We start from the raw sequence: 20,137 nt of genomic DNA, 5'->3' as shown, positions 1-20,137 counted from the left end.
TACTCAGCTTCTGAGTGAGATTGGCGGGCATGATAACCGAGACAGTGGTAGCGGATCTATAAATCCGACCGATAAGCTTGAAAATGCAAAAGAGCCCCCCCCAATGACTCTGATATATGCAACCGTTAAACAGATACAAGGTGAAGCAAGACAAGAACATCAACGCGCCCATATCGCAACAAAGAAGCTTCAATGAGCAATATAGTAAGTAAACAAATCCTGTGCTGAGATTACGGAGAGAACGGCCGCCCTGGAGGAAAGAGTGGTAGCACAAGAGACTGGCGCAGACAGCTCAGCCTGACAGGTTTCCTCAAATGTATCCCGTATGATGGACGTTATGTGGAAACTTGAATCTTCTTGGTATCCCTGAAAATGTGGAGGGGGATGACCATAGATGCTTTGTGTTCCGCCTGCTGAAAGGGGGCTTTCCTGAGCTTGGGCAGTGGGATTGGGAAAAGGAGATTCAGCGGGTTCACCGCTTCCCTCTCATGCTTAAAATGAAACACGACCCTAATAACTCTAGTGACAAACCAAGAGCCATATTAATCTTTTTTGGCAATTTTCTCCTGCGCCAGTCAGTATTTGGCAAAGCCAGACCTGAGGCACGACAGTCGGCGGAGGGTCTCTCCTTCTATGTTAGACCTGATTTCTGCCATATCACGGTAGAGAGAAGGTGGAGGCTCCGCCAACTAATCTCGCCTTTCCAAAGGATAGGAGCAGAGGTTTTTTTACTTAGTCCAGCAAGACTTAAAACTATTTATAAGGGTACTACTAGAATATTCACATCAGAAATTCAAGCTCAAGATTACCTTCATTACATCTCGGAGACTAGGGTCTCCAAGGGGCCTGAGGGATAATTGAGGGATAACTGAGGGATAGCTGACAGGTATGTGACTAGATAGAATCTACTTTTTGGGGGGGAAAGGGGAGGGGCGCTGCTATCTTAACTATTTAAGTTGCTCAACTGCTTTCTATTCTCTTTTGTGGGGGTTCTCTTAGGGTTTTTTTTCAGTTTGGTTTTCTGGTGGGTGGAGCTGGACGGGTTGCGGGGAGAGCAGCTTCATGCAGGAGGCATCACAAGGGTCTTCGGACCTTTCTTGCCTAGGGATAGAGGGTAGGGGGAAGTTACAGGGGGTGGGTGTGGCGACCCTGTTTGTTGTATTTGAGATGTCAGATATGGTAGTTTTAGTGTCAGCAGTAGGGGTAAACAGGAAGAAGTGTAGAATGGACATGTTGTATATTCAAAAATGGTGTTAAATAAATTAAGGATAGCCTCAATTAATATTTGTGGCCTGAATAATCCCTTGAAAAAACAAAGGATTAATGTGGATGTGCAATATCTGAAAGCAGACATAATTTGTCTCCAAGAGACTCACATTGAGGCCAGTAGACTTAGGATCAATGAACTAGAAGGATATCATTTGGTTTCTGCTACTATACAGGGGACCCGCACAAGAGGGGTTGCGGTGATGGCAAAGAAGAGCACAGGTTTAAGGTTCCCACATTCCAAATCCGATCAAAACGGCAGATGGGTTATTACTCAATGCCTCACCGAAGGTTACACTTTTACTCTATGCTCTCTTTATGGTTCGATACTTGATGATCCGACCTTATTTGATTGGTTGAGTGTTCAGTTGGTGGGCTGGCTCCTACCCCTAATCATCTGTGGGGATGATAATAGAAATCTTTATGGCTGAATTGGGAAAATAGGTGGAAGCTCATACGTTGGACGAAAACCTAAAGTCTTTAAAGCACTTTCTAATTTTTGCAAGATCCACGGCCTCTCTGATGCATGGTCCATACTTAAAACTCAGGATGCAGGATATACCTTTTTTTCTGCCCCACATCAGAACCATGCTAGGCTTGAATTTGTTTTCTTATCGCAAGAGATTTTAACAAAATCCAACAAACAGAAATACCCTCGGGTGATGTCTGATCACAACCCACCAGTGTTGGAGATCTCATTACAGACAAGAAAACCCCTTACTTCTCACTGGACTTTTAACAGAGCATTATTATATGAGGATGACTATGTGCAACATTTGAGGGAGTGGATTCCTAGATTTTTGGAAGAAAACAGGGAAAGTGCGCATGTTGAGATAATCTGGGATACACTCAATGCCAGGATCAGAGGGGAAACTACTGGATATGGCTGGGCTGCACAGGCAAAGGAGAAACATTTTCGTCAGGAACAATATCAGAAGCTGAGTGTAGCTGAAACTCAATTGATGCAGGCTATTACCAACAATCGAGAAGTAGAACAGGCACAAACCAGGGTTGCTGCTGCCAAATCCTCTATCATAGAAGTATCAGCGAGTAAAGCAGAAGGGAAATATGCTGCTTGGCGGTCCAGACTGTATGAGTGTGGGGAAAGGGCGGGTCATGTGCTGGCGATGCAGGTGAGACAACGCACAACCCAAGGAGGCATTTCATCGATAGATGATCCAGGGATAGAGTCGGTCACAGAACTTAGCGAAATTCGAGCTGCCTTTCACCGTTTTTACCAGAAGCTTTACTGCGAGGATATTAGCAATGATTAGGAGATAATGGACCATTTTGTGGCCGGAGCTCCAGCGGAGAAACTAACTCCAGAAGAGCGAGAAGCCTTAGAATCTCCAATAACATCAGAGGAGACATACGGTGCTATCTGCTCATTGGTTAGTGGGAAGGCAGCAGGACCCAACACTATACCTGGTGAGTTTTATAAAATCTTTGCCTCCTCCCTACAAGAAATAATGAAGCACGTTTATGTGAATGCCCAGATTGGCCATGGGGTCCCAAAGTCTTGGGAAGCAGCTAATATAGTTGTCTTTCCTAAGAAAGGAAAACCACCTAATGAAATGGGGTCATATTGCCCTATTACCTTAATAAACCGCGACATTAAAATATACGCCAAGATATTCGCTGCTCGCCTTGCAGCCTATATTAAGAGATTAGTTTTCCCAATTCGACATGGATTTGCACCTGAACGTAGTACCATAGATCACATCCAGAGGGTTATTACCCTCTTTGATGCGGCAGGTATTACCGGGGACCCTATCGGGCTTATCTTGCTTGATGCAGAGAAAGCCTTCGATAGGGTCCCCTGGTCTTTTTTATGGGCAATCTTAAAGGACAGAGGAGTAGGAGACAAATGCATCACGGCTATGAAATCAATGTATAGAAGTCCGACCGCACGAATTTCAATCATGGGGGAGATGTCGGACCCTATATTTATTAGTAGAGGGACCCGGCAGGAGTGTCCTTGCTCACCCCTACTGTTTGCGCTTTATATAGATACGCTGGTTAGAAGGATTGAAGCTAACAATTTGATTGCTGGAGTGCGGAACATTTGGGGGAATAGAAAAATATTGGCATATGCCGATGATCTCACCATAATGACTTCAAATCCTGTGAATGCTTTAATCGAGGAAGAAGCAGATATCTTTGGAAAACTATTGTGTTATCGATTGAATCAGAACAAAACTCAGATCTTGACCGGTAATGGTCTTCAGATAAGCGACGCACAAGTGGTTCAGAAAGCAGTCTATTTGGGTGTAGAAATCATGGCAGATGTCTCCTATATCAAGGAAAACAATTTAAACCCCTTAATTTTGAAATTTAAAACCGAATTTAGCCATCTTGATAATTTAAAGCTTACGATGGTAGAGAGATGCAATGTCATCTTCTTAAGGGCCATTCCCTTGTCCATCTGTAATGCCAGGTTTATTACAATGAACCAACTTTTTTTCTAAATTTATCTGGGCTAACTGCTGCCCTCGAAGAGCATTTAAACTACTACCTTTGCCTAGAGATAGAGGGCGGTGGGCAGTACCCAATCTTCGAAGGAGGTTCTGGGAAGACCGCGACGGCGCCCCGTTAGTCCTTCGGGCGGTTGGAGGGCCTGACCAACCGGGGGTGTGCCATAACACGCTCCGCCCCCGTTAAAAGGGGCGGGAGTATTAGACAGATCACGTGATCCAAAGGAGGATCTGAGAAGAATGTGCCGCACCGCCGGGCATCGACCCACCGTGCGTGCTGGCTCGCAAGGCGGGCGGAGCAGCGAGGGGCTGCTTGCCCTGGATCGCCCGTAAGATAACCCACTCTATCGTCATACTTATGTTGTATGAAATAAACCTGCAGCAGTTCTTCACCCATAACGAATGTGTCAGTGTAATCTTTGGGTGACGTCTGTGCATACGTGTTGAGTGGAGCGGATGACGGTGTGGTCACTATGCCGCTGCCCGCGTCCCACGCAGGGGGACATCAGAAGGGCAGCCCTCTAGTGGCCACCCGTCGGAGCCTCCCCCCCCCCCCTGTTCCGCCTCTCTCTAGAGGCCGCGCCTTGGGAGGGGAGGCCCCAACGGGCATTGCTGGGGGAGGCGGGCCGCTGGGCCGGGCGGGGCCAGGCCCTATATAGCCTCCCGCCGCCGTAGATCGCCCTCTGCTTCCTGCGTGCACTCCTGGCTGCGCGTGATCCCACCCTTTCCGCTTACCCTGCGCGGCTTAGGCAGCGCGCAACTGGAATGTTATAATGTTTTTTCTTGTGTTGCAGGCAGAGTTACAGGGCGATCTGGAGGCAGAAGGGTACCTCTGCGACAGTCGGTATAGTAAGGGTACCCCTGTCCGGCACAGTAAGGGTGCCCGAGCCAAGGTCCGGGAGCCGAAGGAGGTTCTGGGAAGACCGTGACGGCGCCCCGTTAGTCCTTCGGGCGGTTGGGGGGCCTGACGAACCGGGGGTGTGCCATAACACGCTCCGCCCCCGTTAAAAGGGGTGGGAGTATTAGACAGATCACGTGATCCAAAGGAGGATCTGAGAAGAATGTGCCGCACCGCCGGGCATCGACCCACCGTGCGTGCTGGCTCGCAAGGCGGGCGGAGCAGCGAGGGGCTGCTTGCCCTGGATCGCCCATAAGATAACCCACTCTATCGTCATACTTATGTTGTATGAAATAAACCTGCAGCAGTTCTTCACCGATAACGAATGTGTCAGTGTAATCTTTGGGTGACGTCTGTGCATACGTGTTGAGTGGAGCGGATGACGGTGTGGTCACTATGAACCATCCAATCCTTGATCCACAGCGTCGTTACGTCCCCGCTCGTTGCCAGTGGAGATGTGGGGGAAAGAATTCCGTAAATAATCACTGCCAAGAAAGCCTTCTCCATGAAAATCCAAGGTTTACTTTTCAGCAGAGCATCCGGTCACGAGTGAGTACAGCATCTGATTCCGACTGACAGTCTCCACACATATATATATACAATCTCACCCACATTCGAACAAAGACAAGCCCCACCCCTCGAGCGCAGCTCGTTTCCATACAAAGGTGCAACATATGAAATAGACACGAGCAACAGCGCATTGCACTTGTGACGACTTCATAACAAAACTGTCCATACTAATGAAAACAAGTCGGGGGATACAAAGCACTCACAGGTGCACGCGAGATGCCACACCTTGTCTGTGCGTCTCTCTGTTCCAGACATGCCTGTGAACCCCTGCTTGTGCTGGGTAAGTGCCTTCATCTTTGGCACTGCAGCAGGAGTGTAAGACTTGAACCATTGGACATGCATGAGGGATGTCCCATCACATGATGATGGGGAATAGAGGACACGTGGGTGTGGCAGCCGGAACCAACAAACAACTCAGGAATTTGAAAACAACGAGTCCAGATGAGATAAGGATGTGACCGTAGCCACGGTTCGGCCATTACCTGCCTCAGCGAGCCCGAACACCATCCTCAGAGAACTTTCTGAAACTGCCCTCATTCCGTCTGAACTCTCGAGGTGGAAAGTCATTCGCAGTTTTAGGCTCCAAAGCAAGGAACTGCTTCCTAGCAGTATGCGCTCCATAGGATCCGAAGCAACCTTCAAAAAAGAAATTCAAACTTGGCTCTTCCGAGCTGCAGACTCACCTTGTATTGCTAATGTGACTCTACTAGCCTAGTCTTAGGAACCTGTAATAGTTTTGCAGAGCAACAGGATGCTCTCTTTTGAGTGACCGCTTGTGCTCTATAAATACTTACTCACATCATATCATATATTCTTGGCTGCAACAACAACTGGGTGGAAAGTACTCACATGCCCAGTAAAGTGAAGCAGCGTGGATGGGGAGGTACTCATTCTCTGAGTAGAGTGGGGGACCGCTAGTTTGGAGGTGCTGGAGTACATTCCTGCTCCACCAAACTCTACGGGATCCAAGATGTCTCCCTGAGTCTCCGCCTTCATCCTTGCACCCATGTTTATACTCCAGCGAGTCCCATTGGCTCCTTTCCCTTCCATTTTGCTCTTGTAATTGGCAAGTGTGTCTCAGCAGCATGTCCCCTGGCACCTCACTCAACTATAAACTTTCAGTTGTTGGCATGGCATTTACTCTCAAAATGTTAGTTATAAATATACTTAGAGTTTAAAAAAAGAAGAAGATTTCCAACAGTTAAGGCATAAAAGTTATGGGTAATATTTTGGAAAAAGGGATTTTGCTGCTACAAACCCTGTGATTTGTGAATCACAGAATTGGCAACGGCAAAATGACTGTGTACTTCTGCCCATACTCCCCAACTCTTCCCCCGTCCCAACTAAAGTGTGTTACCCTGGGCAGATACATTTACTATCATCTGTCACATCTGTATAACCTGTAAACACTGAAGTAGCTGACACGTAAGCACTGTAAAGAAAGTAGCATTAACTTGTATTTGAAGATAACCCAGCATGCACCTGTAGTAAGGAACACTAGCATTAGCTACCAGCCTTGCCTACCTTTGGCTGTCGGTGCAGACAGGCTCCGCGCAGCAGCTAACAGCTAACAGCAGGCGCCTCATTCCTAGAGCTGGCTTCAGTTAACAAGGCCTCAGTGCGATGAGTCTGCACCAGTGAGCAGGAATAATGACCCTGCAGCGATGCTGGCTGCGTCCACCTGCCACGAGCCCCATCCAGCACTTGTAAATGGTGGTGTAAGTCACATTCCATAACCTTACTAGAGATAATTAGGGGTTGGGGCCATATAATAAAAGCTGCCTAAATGTGCAAGAGTCGTGCCCTCTAGACTCAAGGAACAAATGCATCTCTTTGCATGTCTGTCTTTCTAAACATCTCATCTGCATGTCTGTCTTTCCATGCATCTCATCTGATTGTCTGCCTTTCTATACATCTCACCTGCATGTCTGCCTCTCTATACATCTCATCTGCAAATCTGTCTTTCTATACGTCTCACGTGCATGTCTGTCTTTCTATGCATCTCACCTGCATGTCTGCCTTTCTATACATCTCATTTGAATGTCTGCCTTTATGTACATCTCACCTGCATGTCTGTCTTTCTATACATCTCATTTGCATACCTGTCTTTCTATACGTCTCACGTGCATGTCTGTCTTTCTATGCATCTCACCTGCATATCTGCCTTTCTATACATCTCATCTGCATATCTGTCTTTCTATACATGCATCTGAATGTCTGTCTATACATCACATCTGCTTGTCTGTCTTTTTATACATCTCATCTTCATGTCTCTCTTTCTATATATCCCATCTGCGTGTCTGTCTTTGTATATATCTCATCTGCATATCTGTCTTTCTACGCATCTCACCTCCACGTCTGTCTTTCCATGCATCTCACCTGCATGTCTTCCATTCTATACATCTCATCTGAATGTCTGCCTTTCTATACATCTCATCTGAATGTCTGCCTTTATGTACATCTCACCTGCATGTCTCTTTTTATACATCTCATTTGCATACCTGTCTTTCTATACGTCTCACGTGCATGTCTGCCTCTCTATACATCTCACCTGCATGTCTGCCTTTCTGTACATCTCATCTGCATGTCTGTCTTTCTATACATCTCATCTGCATACCACTCTTTCTATACATCTCATCGGCATGTCTCTTTCTATACATCTACTCTGCATGTCTCTTTCTATACATCTCATCTGCATGTCTCTCTTTGTATACATCCCACCTGCATGTCTGCCTTTCTATACATCCCTTCTGCATGTCTCTCTTTGTATACATCTCACCTGCATGTCTGCCTTTCTATACATCTCTTCTGCATGTCTCTCTTTCTATTCATTTCATCTGCATGTCTCTCTTTCTATACATCTCATCGGCATGTCTCTTTCTATACATCTACTCTGCATGTCTCTTTCTATACATCTCATCTGCATGTCTCTCTTTGTATACATCTCACCTGCATGTCTGCCTTTCTATACATCTCTTCTGCATGTCTCTCTTAGTATACATCTCACCTGCATGTCTGCCTTTCTATACATCTCTTCTGCATGTCTCTTTGTATACATCTCATCTGCATATCTGCCTTTCTATACATCTCTTCTGCATGTCTCTCTTTCTATTCATTTCATCTGCATGTCTGTCTTTCAGTACATCTCATCTGCATGTCTGTCTTTCTATGCATCTCATCTGCATGTCTGCCTCTCTATACATCTCACCTGCATGTTTGCCTTTCTGTACATCTCATCTGCATGTCTGTCTTTCTATACATCTCATCTGCATATCTCACTTGTTATACATCTAATCTGCATGTCTTTCTATACATCTCATCTGCATGTCTCTCTCTTTCTATACATCTCATCTGCATGTCTGTCTTTCTGTACATCTCATCTGCATATCTCTCTTTCTATACATCTCATCTGCATGTCTGCCTTTCTATACATCTAACCTCATTGTCTGCCTTTGTGTACATCTCTTCTGCATGTCTCTCTTTCCATACGTCTCATCTCCATGTCTGTCTTTCTATACATCTCATCTGCATGTCTCAGTTTCTATATATCTCATCTCAGTGTCTCTCTTTCTATACATTTCATCTGCGATTCTCAGTTTCTATATATCTCATCTGTGTGTCTGTCTTTCTATACATCTCACGATATGTCTGCCTCTCTATACATCTCATCTGCATGTCTATCTTGCTATATATCTCACCTACATGTCTGTCTTTCTATACATCTCATCAGCATGTCTCTCTCTTTCTATACATCTCATCTGCATGTCTGTCTTTCTGTACATCTCATCTGCATATCTCTCTTTCTATACATCTCATCTGCATGTCTGCCTTTCTATACATCTAACCTCATTGTCTGCCTTTGTGTACATCTCTTCTGCATGTCTCTCTTTCCATACGTCTCATCTCCATGTCTGTCTTTCTATACATCTCATCTGCATGTCTCAGTTTCTATATATCTCATCTCAGTGTCTCTCTTTCTATACATTTCATCTGCGATTCTCAGTTTCTATATATCTCATCTGTGTGTCTGTCTTTCTATACATCTCACGATATGTCTGCTTCTCTATACATCTCATCTGCATGTCTATCTTGCTATATATCTCACCTGCATGTCTGTCTTTCTATACATCTCATCAGCATGTCTGCCTCTCTATACATCTCACCTGCATGTCTGCCCTTCAAAACATCTCACCTGCATGTCTGCCTCTCTATGCATCTCATCTGCATGTCTGTCTTTATATACATCTCATCTGCATGTCTACCTTTCTATGCATCTCATCTGCATGTCTGTCTTTCTATATATCTCACCTGCATATCTGTTTTTCCATGCATCTCATCTGCTTTTCTGTCTTTCCATGCATCTCATCTGCATGTTTGTCTTTGTATACATCTCATCTGCATGTCTGCCTTTCTATACATCTCATCTGCATGTCTGTCTTTCAATACATCTCATCTGCATGTCTGTCTTTCTATACGTCTCATCTGCATATATCTCTTTCTATACGTCTCATCTGCATGTCTTTCTATACATCTGATCTGCATGTCTCTTTCTATACATCTGATCTGCATGTGTCTTTCTATACATCTCATCTGCATGTCTCTTTCTATACATCTCACCTGCATGTCTGTCTTTCTATACATCTCATCTGCATCTCTCTCTTTCTATACATCTCATCTGCATGTCTCTTTCTATACATCTCACCTGCATGTCTCTCTTTCTATACATCTCACCTGCATGTCTGTCTTTCTATACATCTCATCTGCATGTCTCTTTCTATGCCTCTCATCTGCAAGTTTCTTTCTATACATTTCATCTGCATGTCTCTTTCTATACATCTCACCTGCATGTCTGCCTCTCCGTACATCTCATCTGAATATCTGTCTTACTATGAATCTCATCTGCATGTCTGCTTTTCTCTACATCTCAGCTTCATGTCTCTCTTTCTATATATCTCATCTGCATGAGGTAACAAAGCAGTGCATGAAGGGGCACAAGTTAAAGTTAGTTCACTAAACTGCAATTGGCACATTTCTGTGGTTTCAGTTTTCAAACATTATTTCTTATCTCATTCAGCAGCTAACTATACCGTCACTTTAAAACTTGTTTTTCAGTAAATTTCGGTCTTTTTAAAAAATTTAAGCTAAGATCATATTACCATACTTAACTATAACGACAATTTAAGACTTGTTTTTCAGCAATTTCTGCCTTTTTTATAATTTCAGCTAAGATTGTATTACCATACTTAACAATAACGTCACTTTAACCTTTGTTTTTTCAGTAAATTTCCGTGAATTTTTGATCACATTCAAAATTGAGCATACACCCAACCCCCTCAGGCAAACTGCGTAAGCCTTTGTCCACACGCAGCCAAGGGGTTGGGCGAAGGGCCTAGCCTCTCTTGCCACCCACCTTTTCCAGGCCTCCCCTTGATGGCCCAAAGTTTGCCTCAAACGAGAAAAGTGGTTGAATTTGTTTTTTTTTGGGGTGGGGGAAGTTTCAAGCAGATTCATCAAAAGGTATCAAAGTTATTAATGAAACAAAAATACTTTTTCTATGAAAACTCTGACCTTACTATAACTACACAGTGGCAACCACCACGGTGTAATATCTATCTATCTGTCTGTCTGTCTGTCTGTCTGTCTGTCTGTCACAGTGACTGTTATCCCTGTGTAGTTATGGTCACCCTCACTTTCCAGTGAAATTCCCTCAAAGACATTTTTCGATTTGCCTATAGCTTTGGCCCAGATCTGGCACAACATTTGGTACTCACTTACTGTATTTGGTTTGAGTCCAGCATATCGAATTTCCTAAAGTAGTAGGTTGAAGTAACACTTGGTATTTGCAAATTTGCGCACATTTGTCAACCGGCAGTTACCAATGAGGGCCAAAACAGTTAACTATAATGACACTGTGTCAACTGCTGTTCGACCAATCTGCTCAAAAACTTTCCAAAATAAATGCCCATCCAATTTGGTTTTGACATGGAAAGTTTTGTGAAGATTCGTTCATGCGGAAGAAGTGGTGGGCAAAAAAGTGGGTGAGGGGAGGGGGTAGCAGAAGTGACATTTCCCATTTTAAATCCATGGGGTAGATATTCACAGAGCTACCTTTTCAAGCCCATCCTACATCAATTTCAAACAGATATTTCTTAAAAAATATTGAACATTTCGCCAACAAACCACTATAAGCACATTGTCTGAGTAAAGTTTAGCTTTCTTGCCAAATTTGTTGTAAATCCGTTCTGATTCTTGTCTGTAGGCTCAAATGAAATGTCCAACAGGAGCTAAAATGGGACAACACATTTTTTTTACACCCTTACATATTTTTCTCTGCACATATCAAAACAAAAATTGACGTGCCAGACCTTAGCTAACTGCTTCAAATGATTGACTAATTTGGTGCCTATCTGTCCATGAAGTCCAAAGTTGAAGGCAAATAAGAAATGCCTTTTCTACGGACAGTATGTTTGAACCATAACTATACACTGGTGACCACCAGTCTGTGTAATACTGGTGAATACAGTGCGTGAGAAAAAATGTACTGAAAAGACCACAGTTAAAAGCTAGTTATGGTTCAGCCAACACAACCCTGAAAAAGTCTTCAATTAACCATTTATGGTATTCCATTTATTACCACAAACCCTATAAATCACACCCCTGCCAAATGTTTCTCATGGTGGACAGCTTTTTATTTCTTACCCCCTTGGTAAGGTGGGGTGTTGAGCTTGGGTGGGTGAGAGATATGGAATGCATTGTGTGTGTTTCCCAAAATCAAGACAGGATCTTGACTCTGCAGCTGAGAGACCCTTCTCCCCCTTGCCTCTCAAGACAACAGTGCCATCTAAAAAGACAGCACACATCTTTTTAATGGGCAAAGGTTTTGAATTGCAATGGGTTTGAGTCTGACTCAACACCACAGTAGACCCAACATGCCGCAGACTTATTGACAATAGGAAAAAAATGGCAGTATGTTGACTATATTATCCTGCAGGCATCTAAACATTTAACGTTTTCAGCCCCTCCCCCCCACAAATTCCATGACTCCATACGAAAAGAATAAAGAGAATGAGCGATTTCCTAGTTTGCCGTGCTGAATCTCTTTCCCGTGTTGAAGATTACAGATGTCAACTGGTATTCTTAGGTATTGCACATCTGGGCGCTGGGCCTTCGTTGGTTGTGAGATACGTTTGCTTCTTCTTGTAGGTATCCCTGGCATCATTGGTTCCGTCTGGTACGCCATCGATGTGTACGTGGAACGATCGTCCCTGGTCTTCCACAATGTCTTCCTGGGCATCCAGTACAAGTTTGGCTGGTCGTGTTGGCTCGGAATGGTGGGGTCAATGGGCAGCTTCTTGGGAGGGGCAATGCTGACCTGCTGTCTCTATCTCTTTAGAGGTAAGTGCTGGAGCCTGGAGCATCCTTTCCTATGATGACCCCACTCCTTTGCCCTCTGTCCTTAAACCTTTCATTGTCCTATGTTTAAGAAATATGAGATGGAGCTTAGAACACAGCACACCAGCTTCACTCCACGGAGTTGACCTTCGAACATGATGACCGACTCACCTACGGCAAACTCAACCCCCCGAAATGCACACCCTCTGCCCGGAGACCCCCACTTTATCTTCAAAGAGTGTAGAATAATGCCTGAATATAAAAGGCAGTGGCATGCACTAGATTGTGAATAAGGCTCCCAGTTTTCCGTTTTTACTGATTTTTACAGATAAATAGAAACAGAAAACAATGTGGTTCCTGTCTGTATTCATTTTTAAAAGTGGAAAAGCATGGAAAATGGTGCTTCATGTGGGTGACTCTCCATGCTGTCTTCGGTGATTTCCAGGACAACAGCTGAACAGATAGGCAGCATGGGAAGATAAAAAAACCTTTAGATTTTCCTAAATACAGGCATATATTGACATATATTTGTACTCAAATACTGATATTTAGATGTGAGTGCAGTGTATCACTATATTTGGCTGCTTAATTTGCTCAAACATGACATGCCTCAAAGTATGAGCGCAAGTTTATCAGTTAAATATATGTAGAAATATTATATTTTACGACTCCATTTTTTCTCAAAACACGAAGTAAACATGGATAAGGACCAATAAGATGGCCAAAAAATAAATATGGATAAATACAGATGGAAACGTTTAAAAAATAAATACCATAAAACCGGGAGCCGTAATTGTGATACAGTTTCATGGTGTCTGTCCGTGGCTGAAGCAGAGACTGCCCCCGGACCGACACTTTCCACTTTTATTTCTTATGAGGTGAAATCAGCAGTAAGGGTCTTCAGGAGACTGTGTGTTGCATGGAGCATCTTTAGGAATGCTTCTTTTATGCAGATGTATTTAGACCTTAGTACCACCCGGGCACTGTGAGTGGCAAGCCATTAAAGGGCATGATTCCCTACTCTTTTAGAAAGAGCCAGGAGCGGCTCAGCCAGGGATATCAACTGGAAATGTTTTCCTGTGGTGGACTCTGGCAGTGTCATGTGAAGGAGACCTGTGTGGCTCACTTGAGATATTTAACACCAGACAAACTTTCACCAGGGATGTCTTGTCTCATCCACACTGCCCTTCCGCACCAGGACCTACCAGCCTCACAGGAGGGAAATAAGAAGATACCTGAGCCCAAGGGGCATTTCACCTTCAACAAGGTCCCATGTCTGGCAGGCCCCTCTCAAGGTATATTGAGGCCAATGACCATGGGGGCTCCAGCCACTTGATAGCTAACTAGATCAGTTCTGTGATTGGAGGAATGTGTAGTTCGCTACCACGTCATGGGAGGTGTGTCAACTGAAGGGAGCAGCCTTAGAGTCATGGGTGCCTTCACTAAGCAGGTTTCTAGACATTCCTGCGAGGAACCTCTAGATGCTAAGCCTTTATGACCCAGGGGTTTGCAGATCTCTATCAAGAGAGCTGATGGTTGTCCATGGTACCCCAAGCATGTCCCGATCTACTGGTCCTTGTCTCTGGTCTCCTGTGCCATGCCACCCATGCATTGTTCGTTGACTCTGGTCTCCTGTGCCATCCCACCCATGTACTGTTCCATGTCACTCGCCTCCTGTGTCGAGCTACCCTCGTACTGTTCCTTGTCTTTGGTCTCCTGTGGAACCCATGTACTGTTCCTTGTTTTTGGTCTCCTGTGCTGTGGCACCCATGTACTGTTCCTTGTCTCTGATCTCCAGTGCCATGCCACCCATGTACTGTTCCTTGTCTCTGATCTCCTGTGCCATGCCGCCTGTGTACTGCTCCTTGTCTCTGGTCTCCTGTGCCATGCTGCCCATGCATTGTTCCTTGTCTCTGGTCTCCTGTGCCGTGCTGCCTGTGCACTGTTCCTTGTCTGTGGTCTCCTGTGCCGAGCAGCCTTTGCAATGTTCCTTGTCTCTGGTCTCCTGTGCCGAGCAGCCCGTGCACTGTTCCTTGTCTCTGGTCTCATGTGCTGTGTCGCCCGTGCACTGTTCCTTGTCTCTGGTCTCCTTGCCGTGCGGCCTGGGCACTGTTCCTCGTCTCTGGTCTCCTGTGCCGTGCCGCCCGTGCACTGTTCCTCGTCTCTGGTCTACTGTGCCATGCCACCTGTGGGGTATGAATCTGTGCAGTCCTTAGCTTTAGGGTGGGGATCTCACACCACAAGAACCATTTGCTGGTGGTTAAGGAGGGTCTGGTGCCCACTTTCTCAACTTATGAACACGTCAAGTCCTATCACTGGCCTGGTGTGACTGACTGAAGGCAGATCCCCCAGTGTAGCACACCCTGAATGTATATCAGCACCTCTCTTCTTCTCCTTGCATCATCTACCTGACTTCTTGCGCTTATAACATCCTCTCTACATCCTTAACTCGGGCACTCCCTGACTGTCTCTTGCACATTTACAGACTGACCTCATACATACTGACAGCCAGCTTTAGCCAGACATTCCCACCTAACCTCCTCCTGGAGTGGACATAGTTGTACTTAATCCACCCCATAGCTGTACACCACAACACCGCCCCCTACTGGGCCAAGAGAAGGCAGCCAGGTGGGCACTCAACCTTCAGTACAGACCCATTTCAATGATCTAGCAAAATAGGCAGTATTCGTTCTTATGAAGTGAGTCCCCCTTATAAAATGATCTTTATTGGACAATGATATTGAGATAAAGCTGGTACTTGTGACCTATTACTGAAATATTAGCACAGGAGTGTTCTAGGTAAAGGCTGCTCACTCGTCACTGCCTAACTGGGAGAGATGTCCCAAAAAAGCCTCTCAGCATAAAGAAATATAGTAAAACATTTTGCAGATGTGACAAGTAACATAGGTAAATATATGTGGTAAGGGGATGTATGACGTTACAACGCACACTATTACAACGCATGCACTTACAACGCATTTTTTACAACGCATAATCCATTACAACGCATGACATTACAACGCATGACACTACAACGCATTTTAAAAAAATACCTTTACAACGCACTACCATTACAACGCATACTACCTTTACAACGCATACCATTACAACGCATAATATTAAATTACATTTAAGGTAAGTATTAGATAGTATAGGGGTAAAAATTACTATTCTAACTCCAGGGGGTGCAACAGTAGGGTAAGTGTTGGATAGTGTAGGGGTAAAAATTACTATTCTAACTCCAGGGGGTGCAACAGTAGGGTAAGTGTTGGATAGTGTAGGGGTAAAAATTACTATTCTAACTCCAGGGGGTGCAACAGTAGGGTAAGTGTTGGATAGTGTAGGGGTAAAAATTACTATTCTAACTCCAGGGGGTGCAACAGTAGGGTAAGTGTTGGATAGTGTAGGGGTAAAAATTACTATTCTAACTCCAGGGGGTGCAACAGTAGGGAAAGTGTTGGATAGTATAGGGGTAAAAATTACTATTCTAACTCCAGGGGGTGCATCAGTAGGGTAAGTGTTGGATAGTATAGGGGTAAAAATTACTATTCTAACTCCAGGGGGTGCATCAGTAGGGAAAGTGTTGGATAGTATAGGGGTAAAAATTACTATTCTAACTCCAGGGGATGCATCAGTAGGGTAAGTGTTGGATAGTATAGGGGTAAAAATTACTATTCTAACTCCAGGGGGTGCATCAGTAGGGTAAGTGTTGGATAGTATAGGGGTAAAAATTACTATTCTAACTCCAGGGGGTGCATCAGTAGGGTAAGTGTTGGATAGTATAGGGGTAAAAATTACTATTCTAACTCCAGGGGGTGCATCAGTAGGGTAAGTGTTGGATAGTATAGGGGTAAAAATTACTATTCTAACTCCAGGGGGTGCATCAGTAGGGTAAGTGTTGGATAGTATAGGGGTAAAAATTACTATTCTAACTCCAGGGGGTGCATCAGTAGGGTAAGTGTTGGATAGTATAGGGGTAAAAATTACTATTCTAACTCCAGGGGGTGCATCAGTAGGGAAAGTGTTGGATAGTATAGGGGTAAAAATTACTATTCTAACTCCAGGGGGTGCATCAGTAGGGTAAGTGTTGGATAGTATAGGGGTAAAAATTACTATTCTAACTCCAGGGGGTGCATCAGTAGGGTAAGTGTTGGATAGTATAGTGTAATATTATGCGTTGTAATGGTATGCGTTGTAATGGTAGTATGCGTTGTAATGGAATGCGTTGTAATGGTAGTTTTTAAAAATGCGTTGTAGTGTCATGCGTTGTAATATCATGCGTTGTAATGGATTATGCGTTGTAAAAAATGCGTTGTAATGGTAGTGCGTTGTAAAAGTTGCGTTGTAAAGGTTGTTCCCCGTGGTAAGGAGTGTCATTTTTTGTTATTTTTTCATCACAGATGTTGGATCGGGCAGAAACATCTCTTCTTACTCTTCGAGGAAGGTCCAATCACGCGCCGGCACAGCCATGGCCAAGTTGTACGCATCTTCCCAAACAGCGACTGCCAAGATGTACGCGGTGGACACCAGAGTTTAAAGTCAGCCATCTTTGATGAATGTAAAACCCATTGCAGAAGATGTCCGCCATTTCCAAAGAGACATCAATTTTCTTTGGATTGTAGCACCGGTAGACCCTACTTTATCTCCTGCTGTACCTTGGGGTTTCGGCCCAACTTTTGTTGTGATTTGTAAGATCCAAGCGTTTGGGAAACTCTGTTTTTTCGCTGCCCACCAGCTTGGCATCACAATCCCTCTTTCCCTCTATTGCTCAGCATTTAGGGACATGTTTTTATACCAGTCTGCCAATCTAGATGTGGCAGGACCAGTAGGCTTCTTGAAAAGATAATGTACCCAATGCATGTAACTATTGACTGAGGTGTAATTCCATTGGGGATTGATCAAAAATGAACATATTCTTCAGTCCAGGAAGGGGGGGCTCAAACCGGCACCCGGCCCACAGCGTTTGGCCCATCGTTGGCTTGAGATTCTGGATAGTTTTGAGATGTCAAGAATTCAGACACCTCCATTGAGTTCAGGGAAGTGATTTTGCATTTTGCATTTCCAGACTGCAGTGGTTTGAAGGGTCAGCTTGACATAAGAGCAGCACATGGAAGCGCCCGCCATTGTAGTGTGCAGAGGTCCAAAGTCTTTCAATGTTGCATGTTCTGAGGTCTAAACGCAGCATGTGAAGCAGTTTTAGAATGATCCCCACATTGCATCGCATGTTATAGCAGACACGGCTGCAGTCTGCGAGGGATCCAACCACCTTTAACATTATTTCTCATCTCGAGGAGGTCATCAAACCCACCATTGCATTGATCCTAAAACATCACTTAGGAGATCCTGTCTCAAAAAACGTAGCAGCGCGTATCGATGAGATCGCGCTGATCTTCTCCCAGCGTGGGATGTCTCGAAAGGTACAGGACTGAAGACATGGATATGGGAGACACAGCCTTCCTGACCAAAGAACTCTCTGCCAAATTTCAGAACTTCACAAAATATTTAGTAAAAAATCAAGATCTGAAAAAGGTCATGATTGAAACATACTTATATTTAAAGCCACAGTACGTCAGAATGTTGTGTAGGATGTGGTACAAAGGTCTATTGAAGATTTCACTTGTTGGGAATTCATGACTGCCTACAAGGGCTTGCCAAGGGTCTTTACACTGGCAAGTTCTTTAGACATCTAAGCTCCATAAATGCACATTTAACTCTCTGATATGATCAAATAATAATCGGAAACTTCACTAAAACTGGGATTGTCTGTCAAAAGATGAAGCTAAAAGAGTATACCGCTGAACACCCTGGACCGGATGCACGGAGCACATGTGCATTCACAAAAGGTCTGATTTGCAGAGACAGGCCATTTGCAAACGCAAAAAGGCTTTTTGTCATATGTGAAGCCCAAATTGAGATTTGGTAACATGTTACAAATCGCAATTTGAACACATAACAATTTGGTATTTGGAAGGGGTGTGTTTAGAGTGTCCCTTCAAAACACCAAATTGAAATGGTGAGTATTAATATTTGCAACCATGTAGTGGTAACCGCTTCAGCCAACATGAAGGAGAACCCAAGGGACCGCTGCCCCTTTATGAATGTTGACAAAAATATTTCTTAAAAGTTCTTTGTCCCAGGCACCACTGCCTTCTCCTAAAAAGTTACTTAAACTTTTATGTGTTTTTGAAACACATTCTGTTTTCCTTTAAGGGAAATGAGTGCCTTTTAAAATAAGTTTTCTGAGCAGGTGCTTAAAACATGGCCCCCGCTCGGCAAACCTGCAGTGCTGTGAAAAGAGTCGCCATAATAGCAGTTCCCTCACAACACAGAGGTCTCCATTAAGCAAGCAGATCTCCATACAGATAAAAGGCCCAGTGGCAGCGGGGTGGAGGCCGGGGCCTCTATCCCTGTGGCAGACAAGCTTAATGGCTAGCCGGGTAAAAAAAGACTCTCTTGTCTCCTTTACGCATCATCATTTGGGTGTGTCCCTGGGATACTGAAGACAGAATATCATGGTACGGAAATATTGAGGGCAAAATGTCTAAATCAAAATATCAAAAAGTGAGTTAGAATAGATTTTCTGTACATAATTCTATATATATATACCTTGACAATATATACCTTCAAGGTGCGTAGAAGTGGAGTTAGGAATAGTAAATCTGTACATCCTTCAGATGCACTTACCTTTCAATATTTGATACTTGATTTTTTGTCCACGATAATCTTATATTACAATATGTCTATGTTCGATATTCAATATTATAATCATCATTTGAAGACAATTCCTCTGCTTTTTCTTAAATTGCCTAGTGCTTCTTTGACATAATATAACAATAATTGTATTTAACTTTTCCTTTTAATTCAAATATATCCAAATTTCAGTATTTCCTTAACTACATTAATTGCAATATACTTTGATCTCATTGTTTAAAAAGCACCAAAATCAGCACTCACCATAAAAGTGTTCTTGCCACCATTAATCCTCCATATCGTCGTAACATAAAATCAACATTTCTGCTTACGTGACACTCTGCCAACTTTATTTACAATTCACTCTCTACTCTAAAAAGCCAGACAAATGTGCACTCGCCAGTCTTGGGGCTTCATCCTCCCACAAAGGCGTGTAATATGCTCCAAGAGAGTGTCAGGACAAATATAAAAGAAAATTGTGGTTCAATCACAAAAAAGTTCCAAGAGTCGATTGATCGTATGCAATGTTTTTATATACACCATTTTAGGAGCTGAGAACTTCTCTCAGGTGAGTAGCAAGAGGTAACAGTCAACACGTGTTTCGCCCCTTTACATGGCCATCCACCTTTGGCTTCCTCAGGGCTGCATATTTACAGGTGAAAAAGGCGTGCAATATTTACAGTGCAAGGCAAGGCAAAAAGGTAATTCAGAAATTATTAAGACACGTAATATAGGAAAGGTGCATTATCCGTTTTTTGGTTAGAAAAACAGCATGCAGTATTTGCAGTGCAAGGGAATGTAGAGGGGTGTTCACAGAATATTTAGGCACATGAAGTCAGAAGGGTGC

At 43.9% G+C, this 20,137-nt stretch overlaps 1 protein-coding gene across 1 annotated transcript in view; it reads left to right on the top strand.

Annotated features, from left to right (window-relative positions):
• The window catches only part of CLDN16 (claudin 16), a 72,328-nt gene extending 52,579 nt beyond the window's left edge, over positions 1–19,749 (top strand). Inside the window, exons 4-5 of the mRNA XM_085634119.1 lie at positions 12,412–12,603; positions 17,001–19,749. Coding sequence (XP_085490245.1) covers positions 12,412–12,603; positions 17,001–17,137 — 329 coding nt within the window. The 3' untranslated portion in view covers positions 17,138–19,749. The remainder of the gene's footprint in view (positions 1–12,411; positions 12,604–17,000) is intronic.
• The last annotated feature ends 388 nt before the right edge of the window (positions 19,750–20,137 follow it).

This window comes from Triturus cristatus, chromosome 11, assembly GCF_964204655.1.
Source record: "Triturus cristatus chromosome 11, aTriCri1.1, whole genome shotgun sequence".
NCBI lineage: Eukaryota > Metazoa > Chordata > Amphibia > Caudata > Salamandridae > Triturus > Triturus cristatus.
Note: the sequence above shows the minus strand (reverse complement) of the source record. Positions and strands in the feature narration are given on the sequence as shown.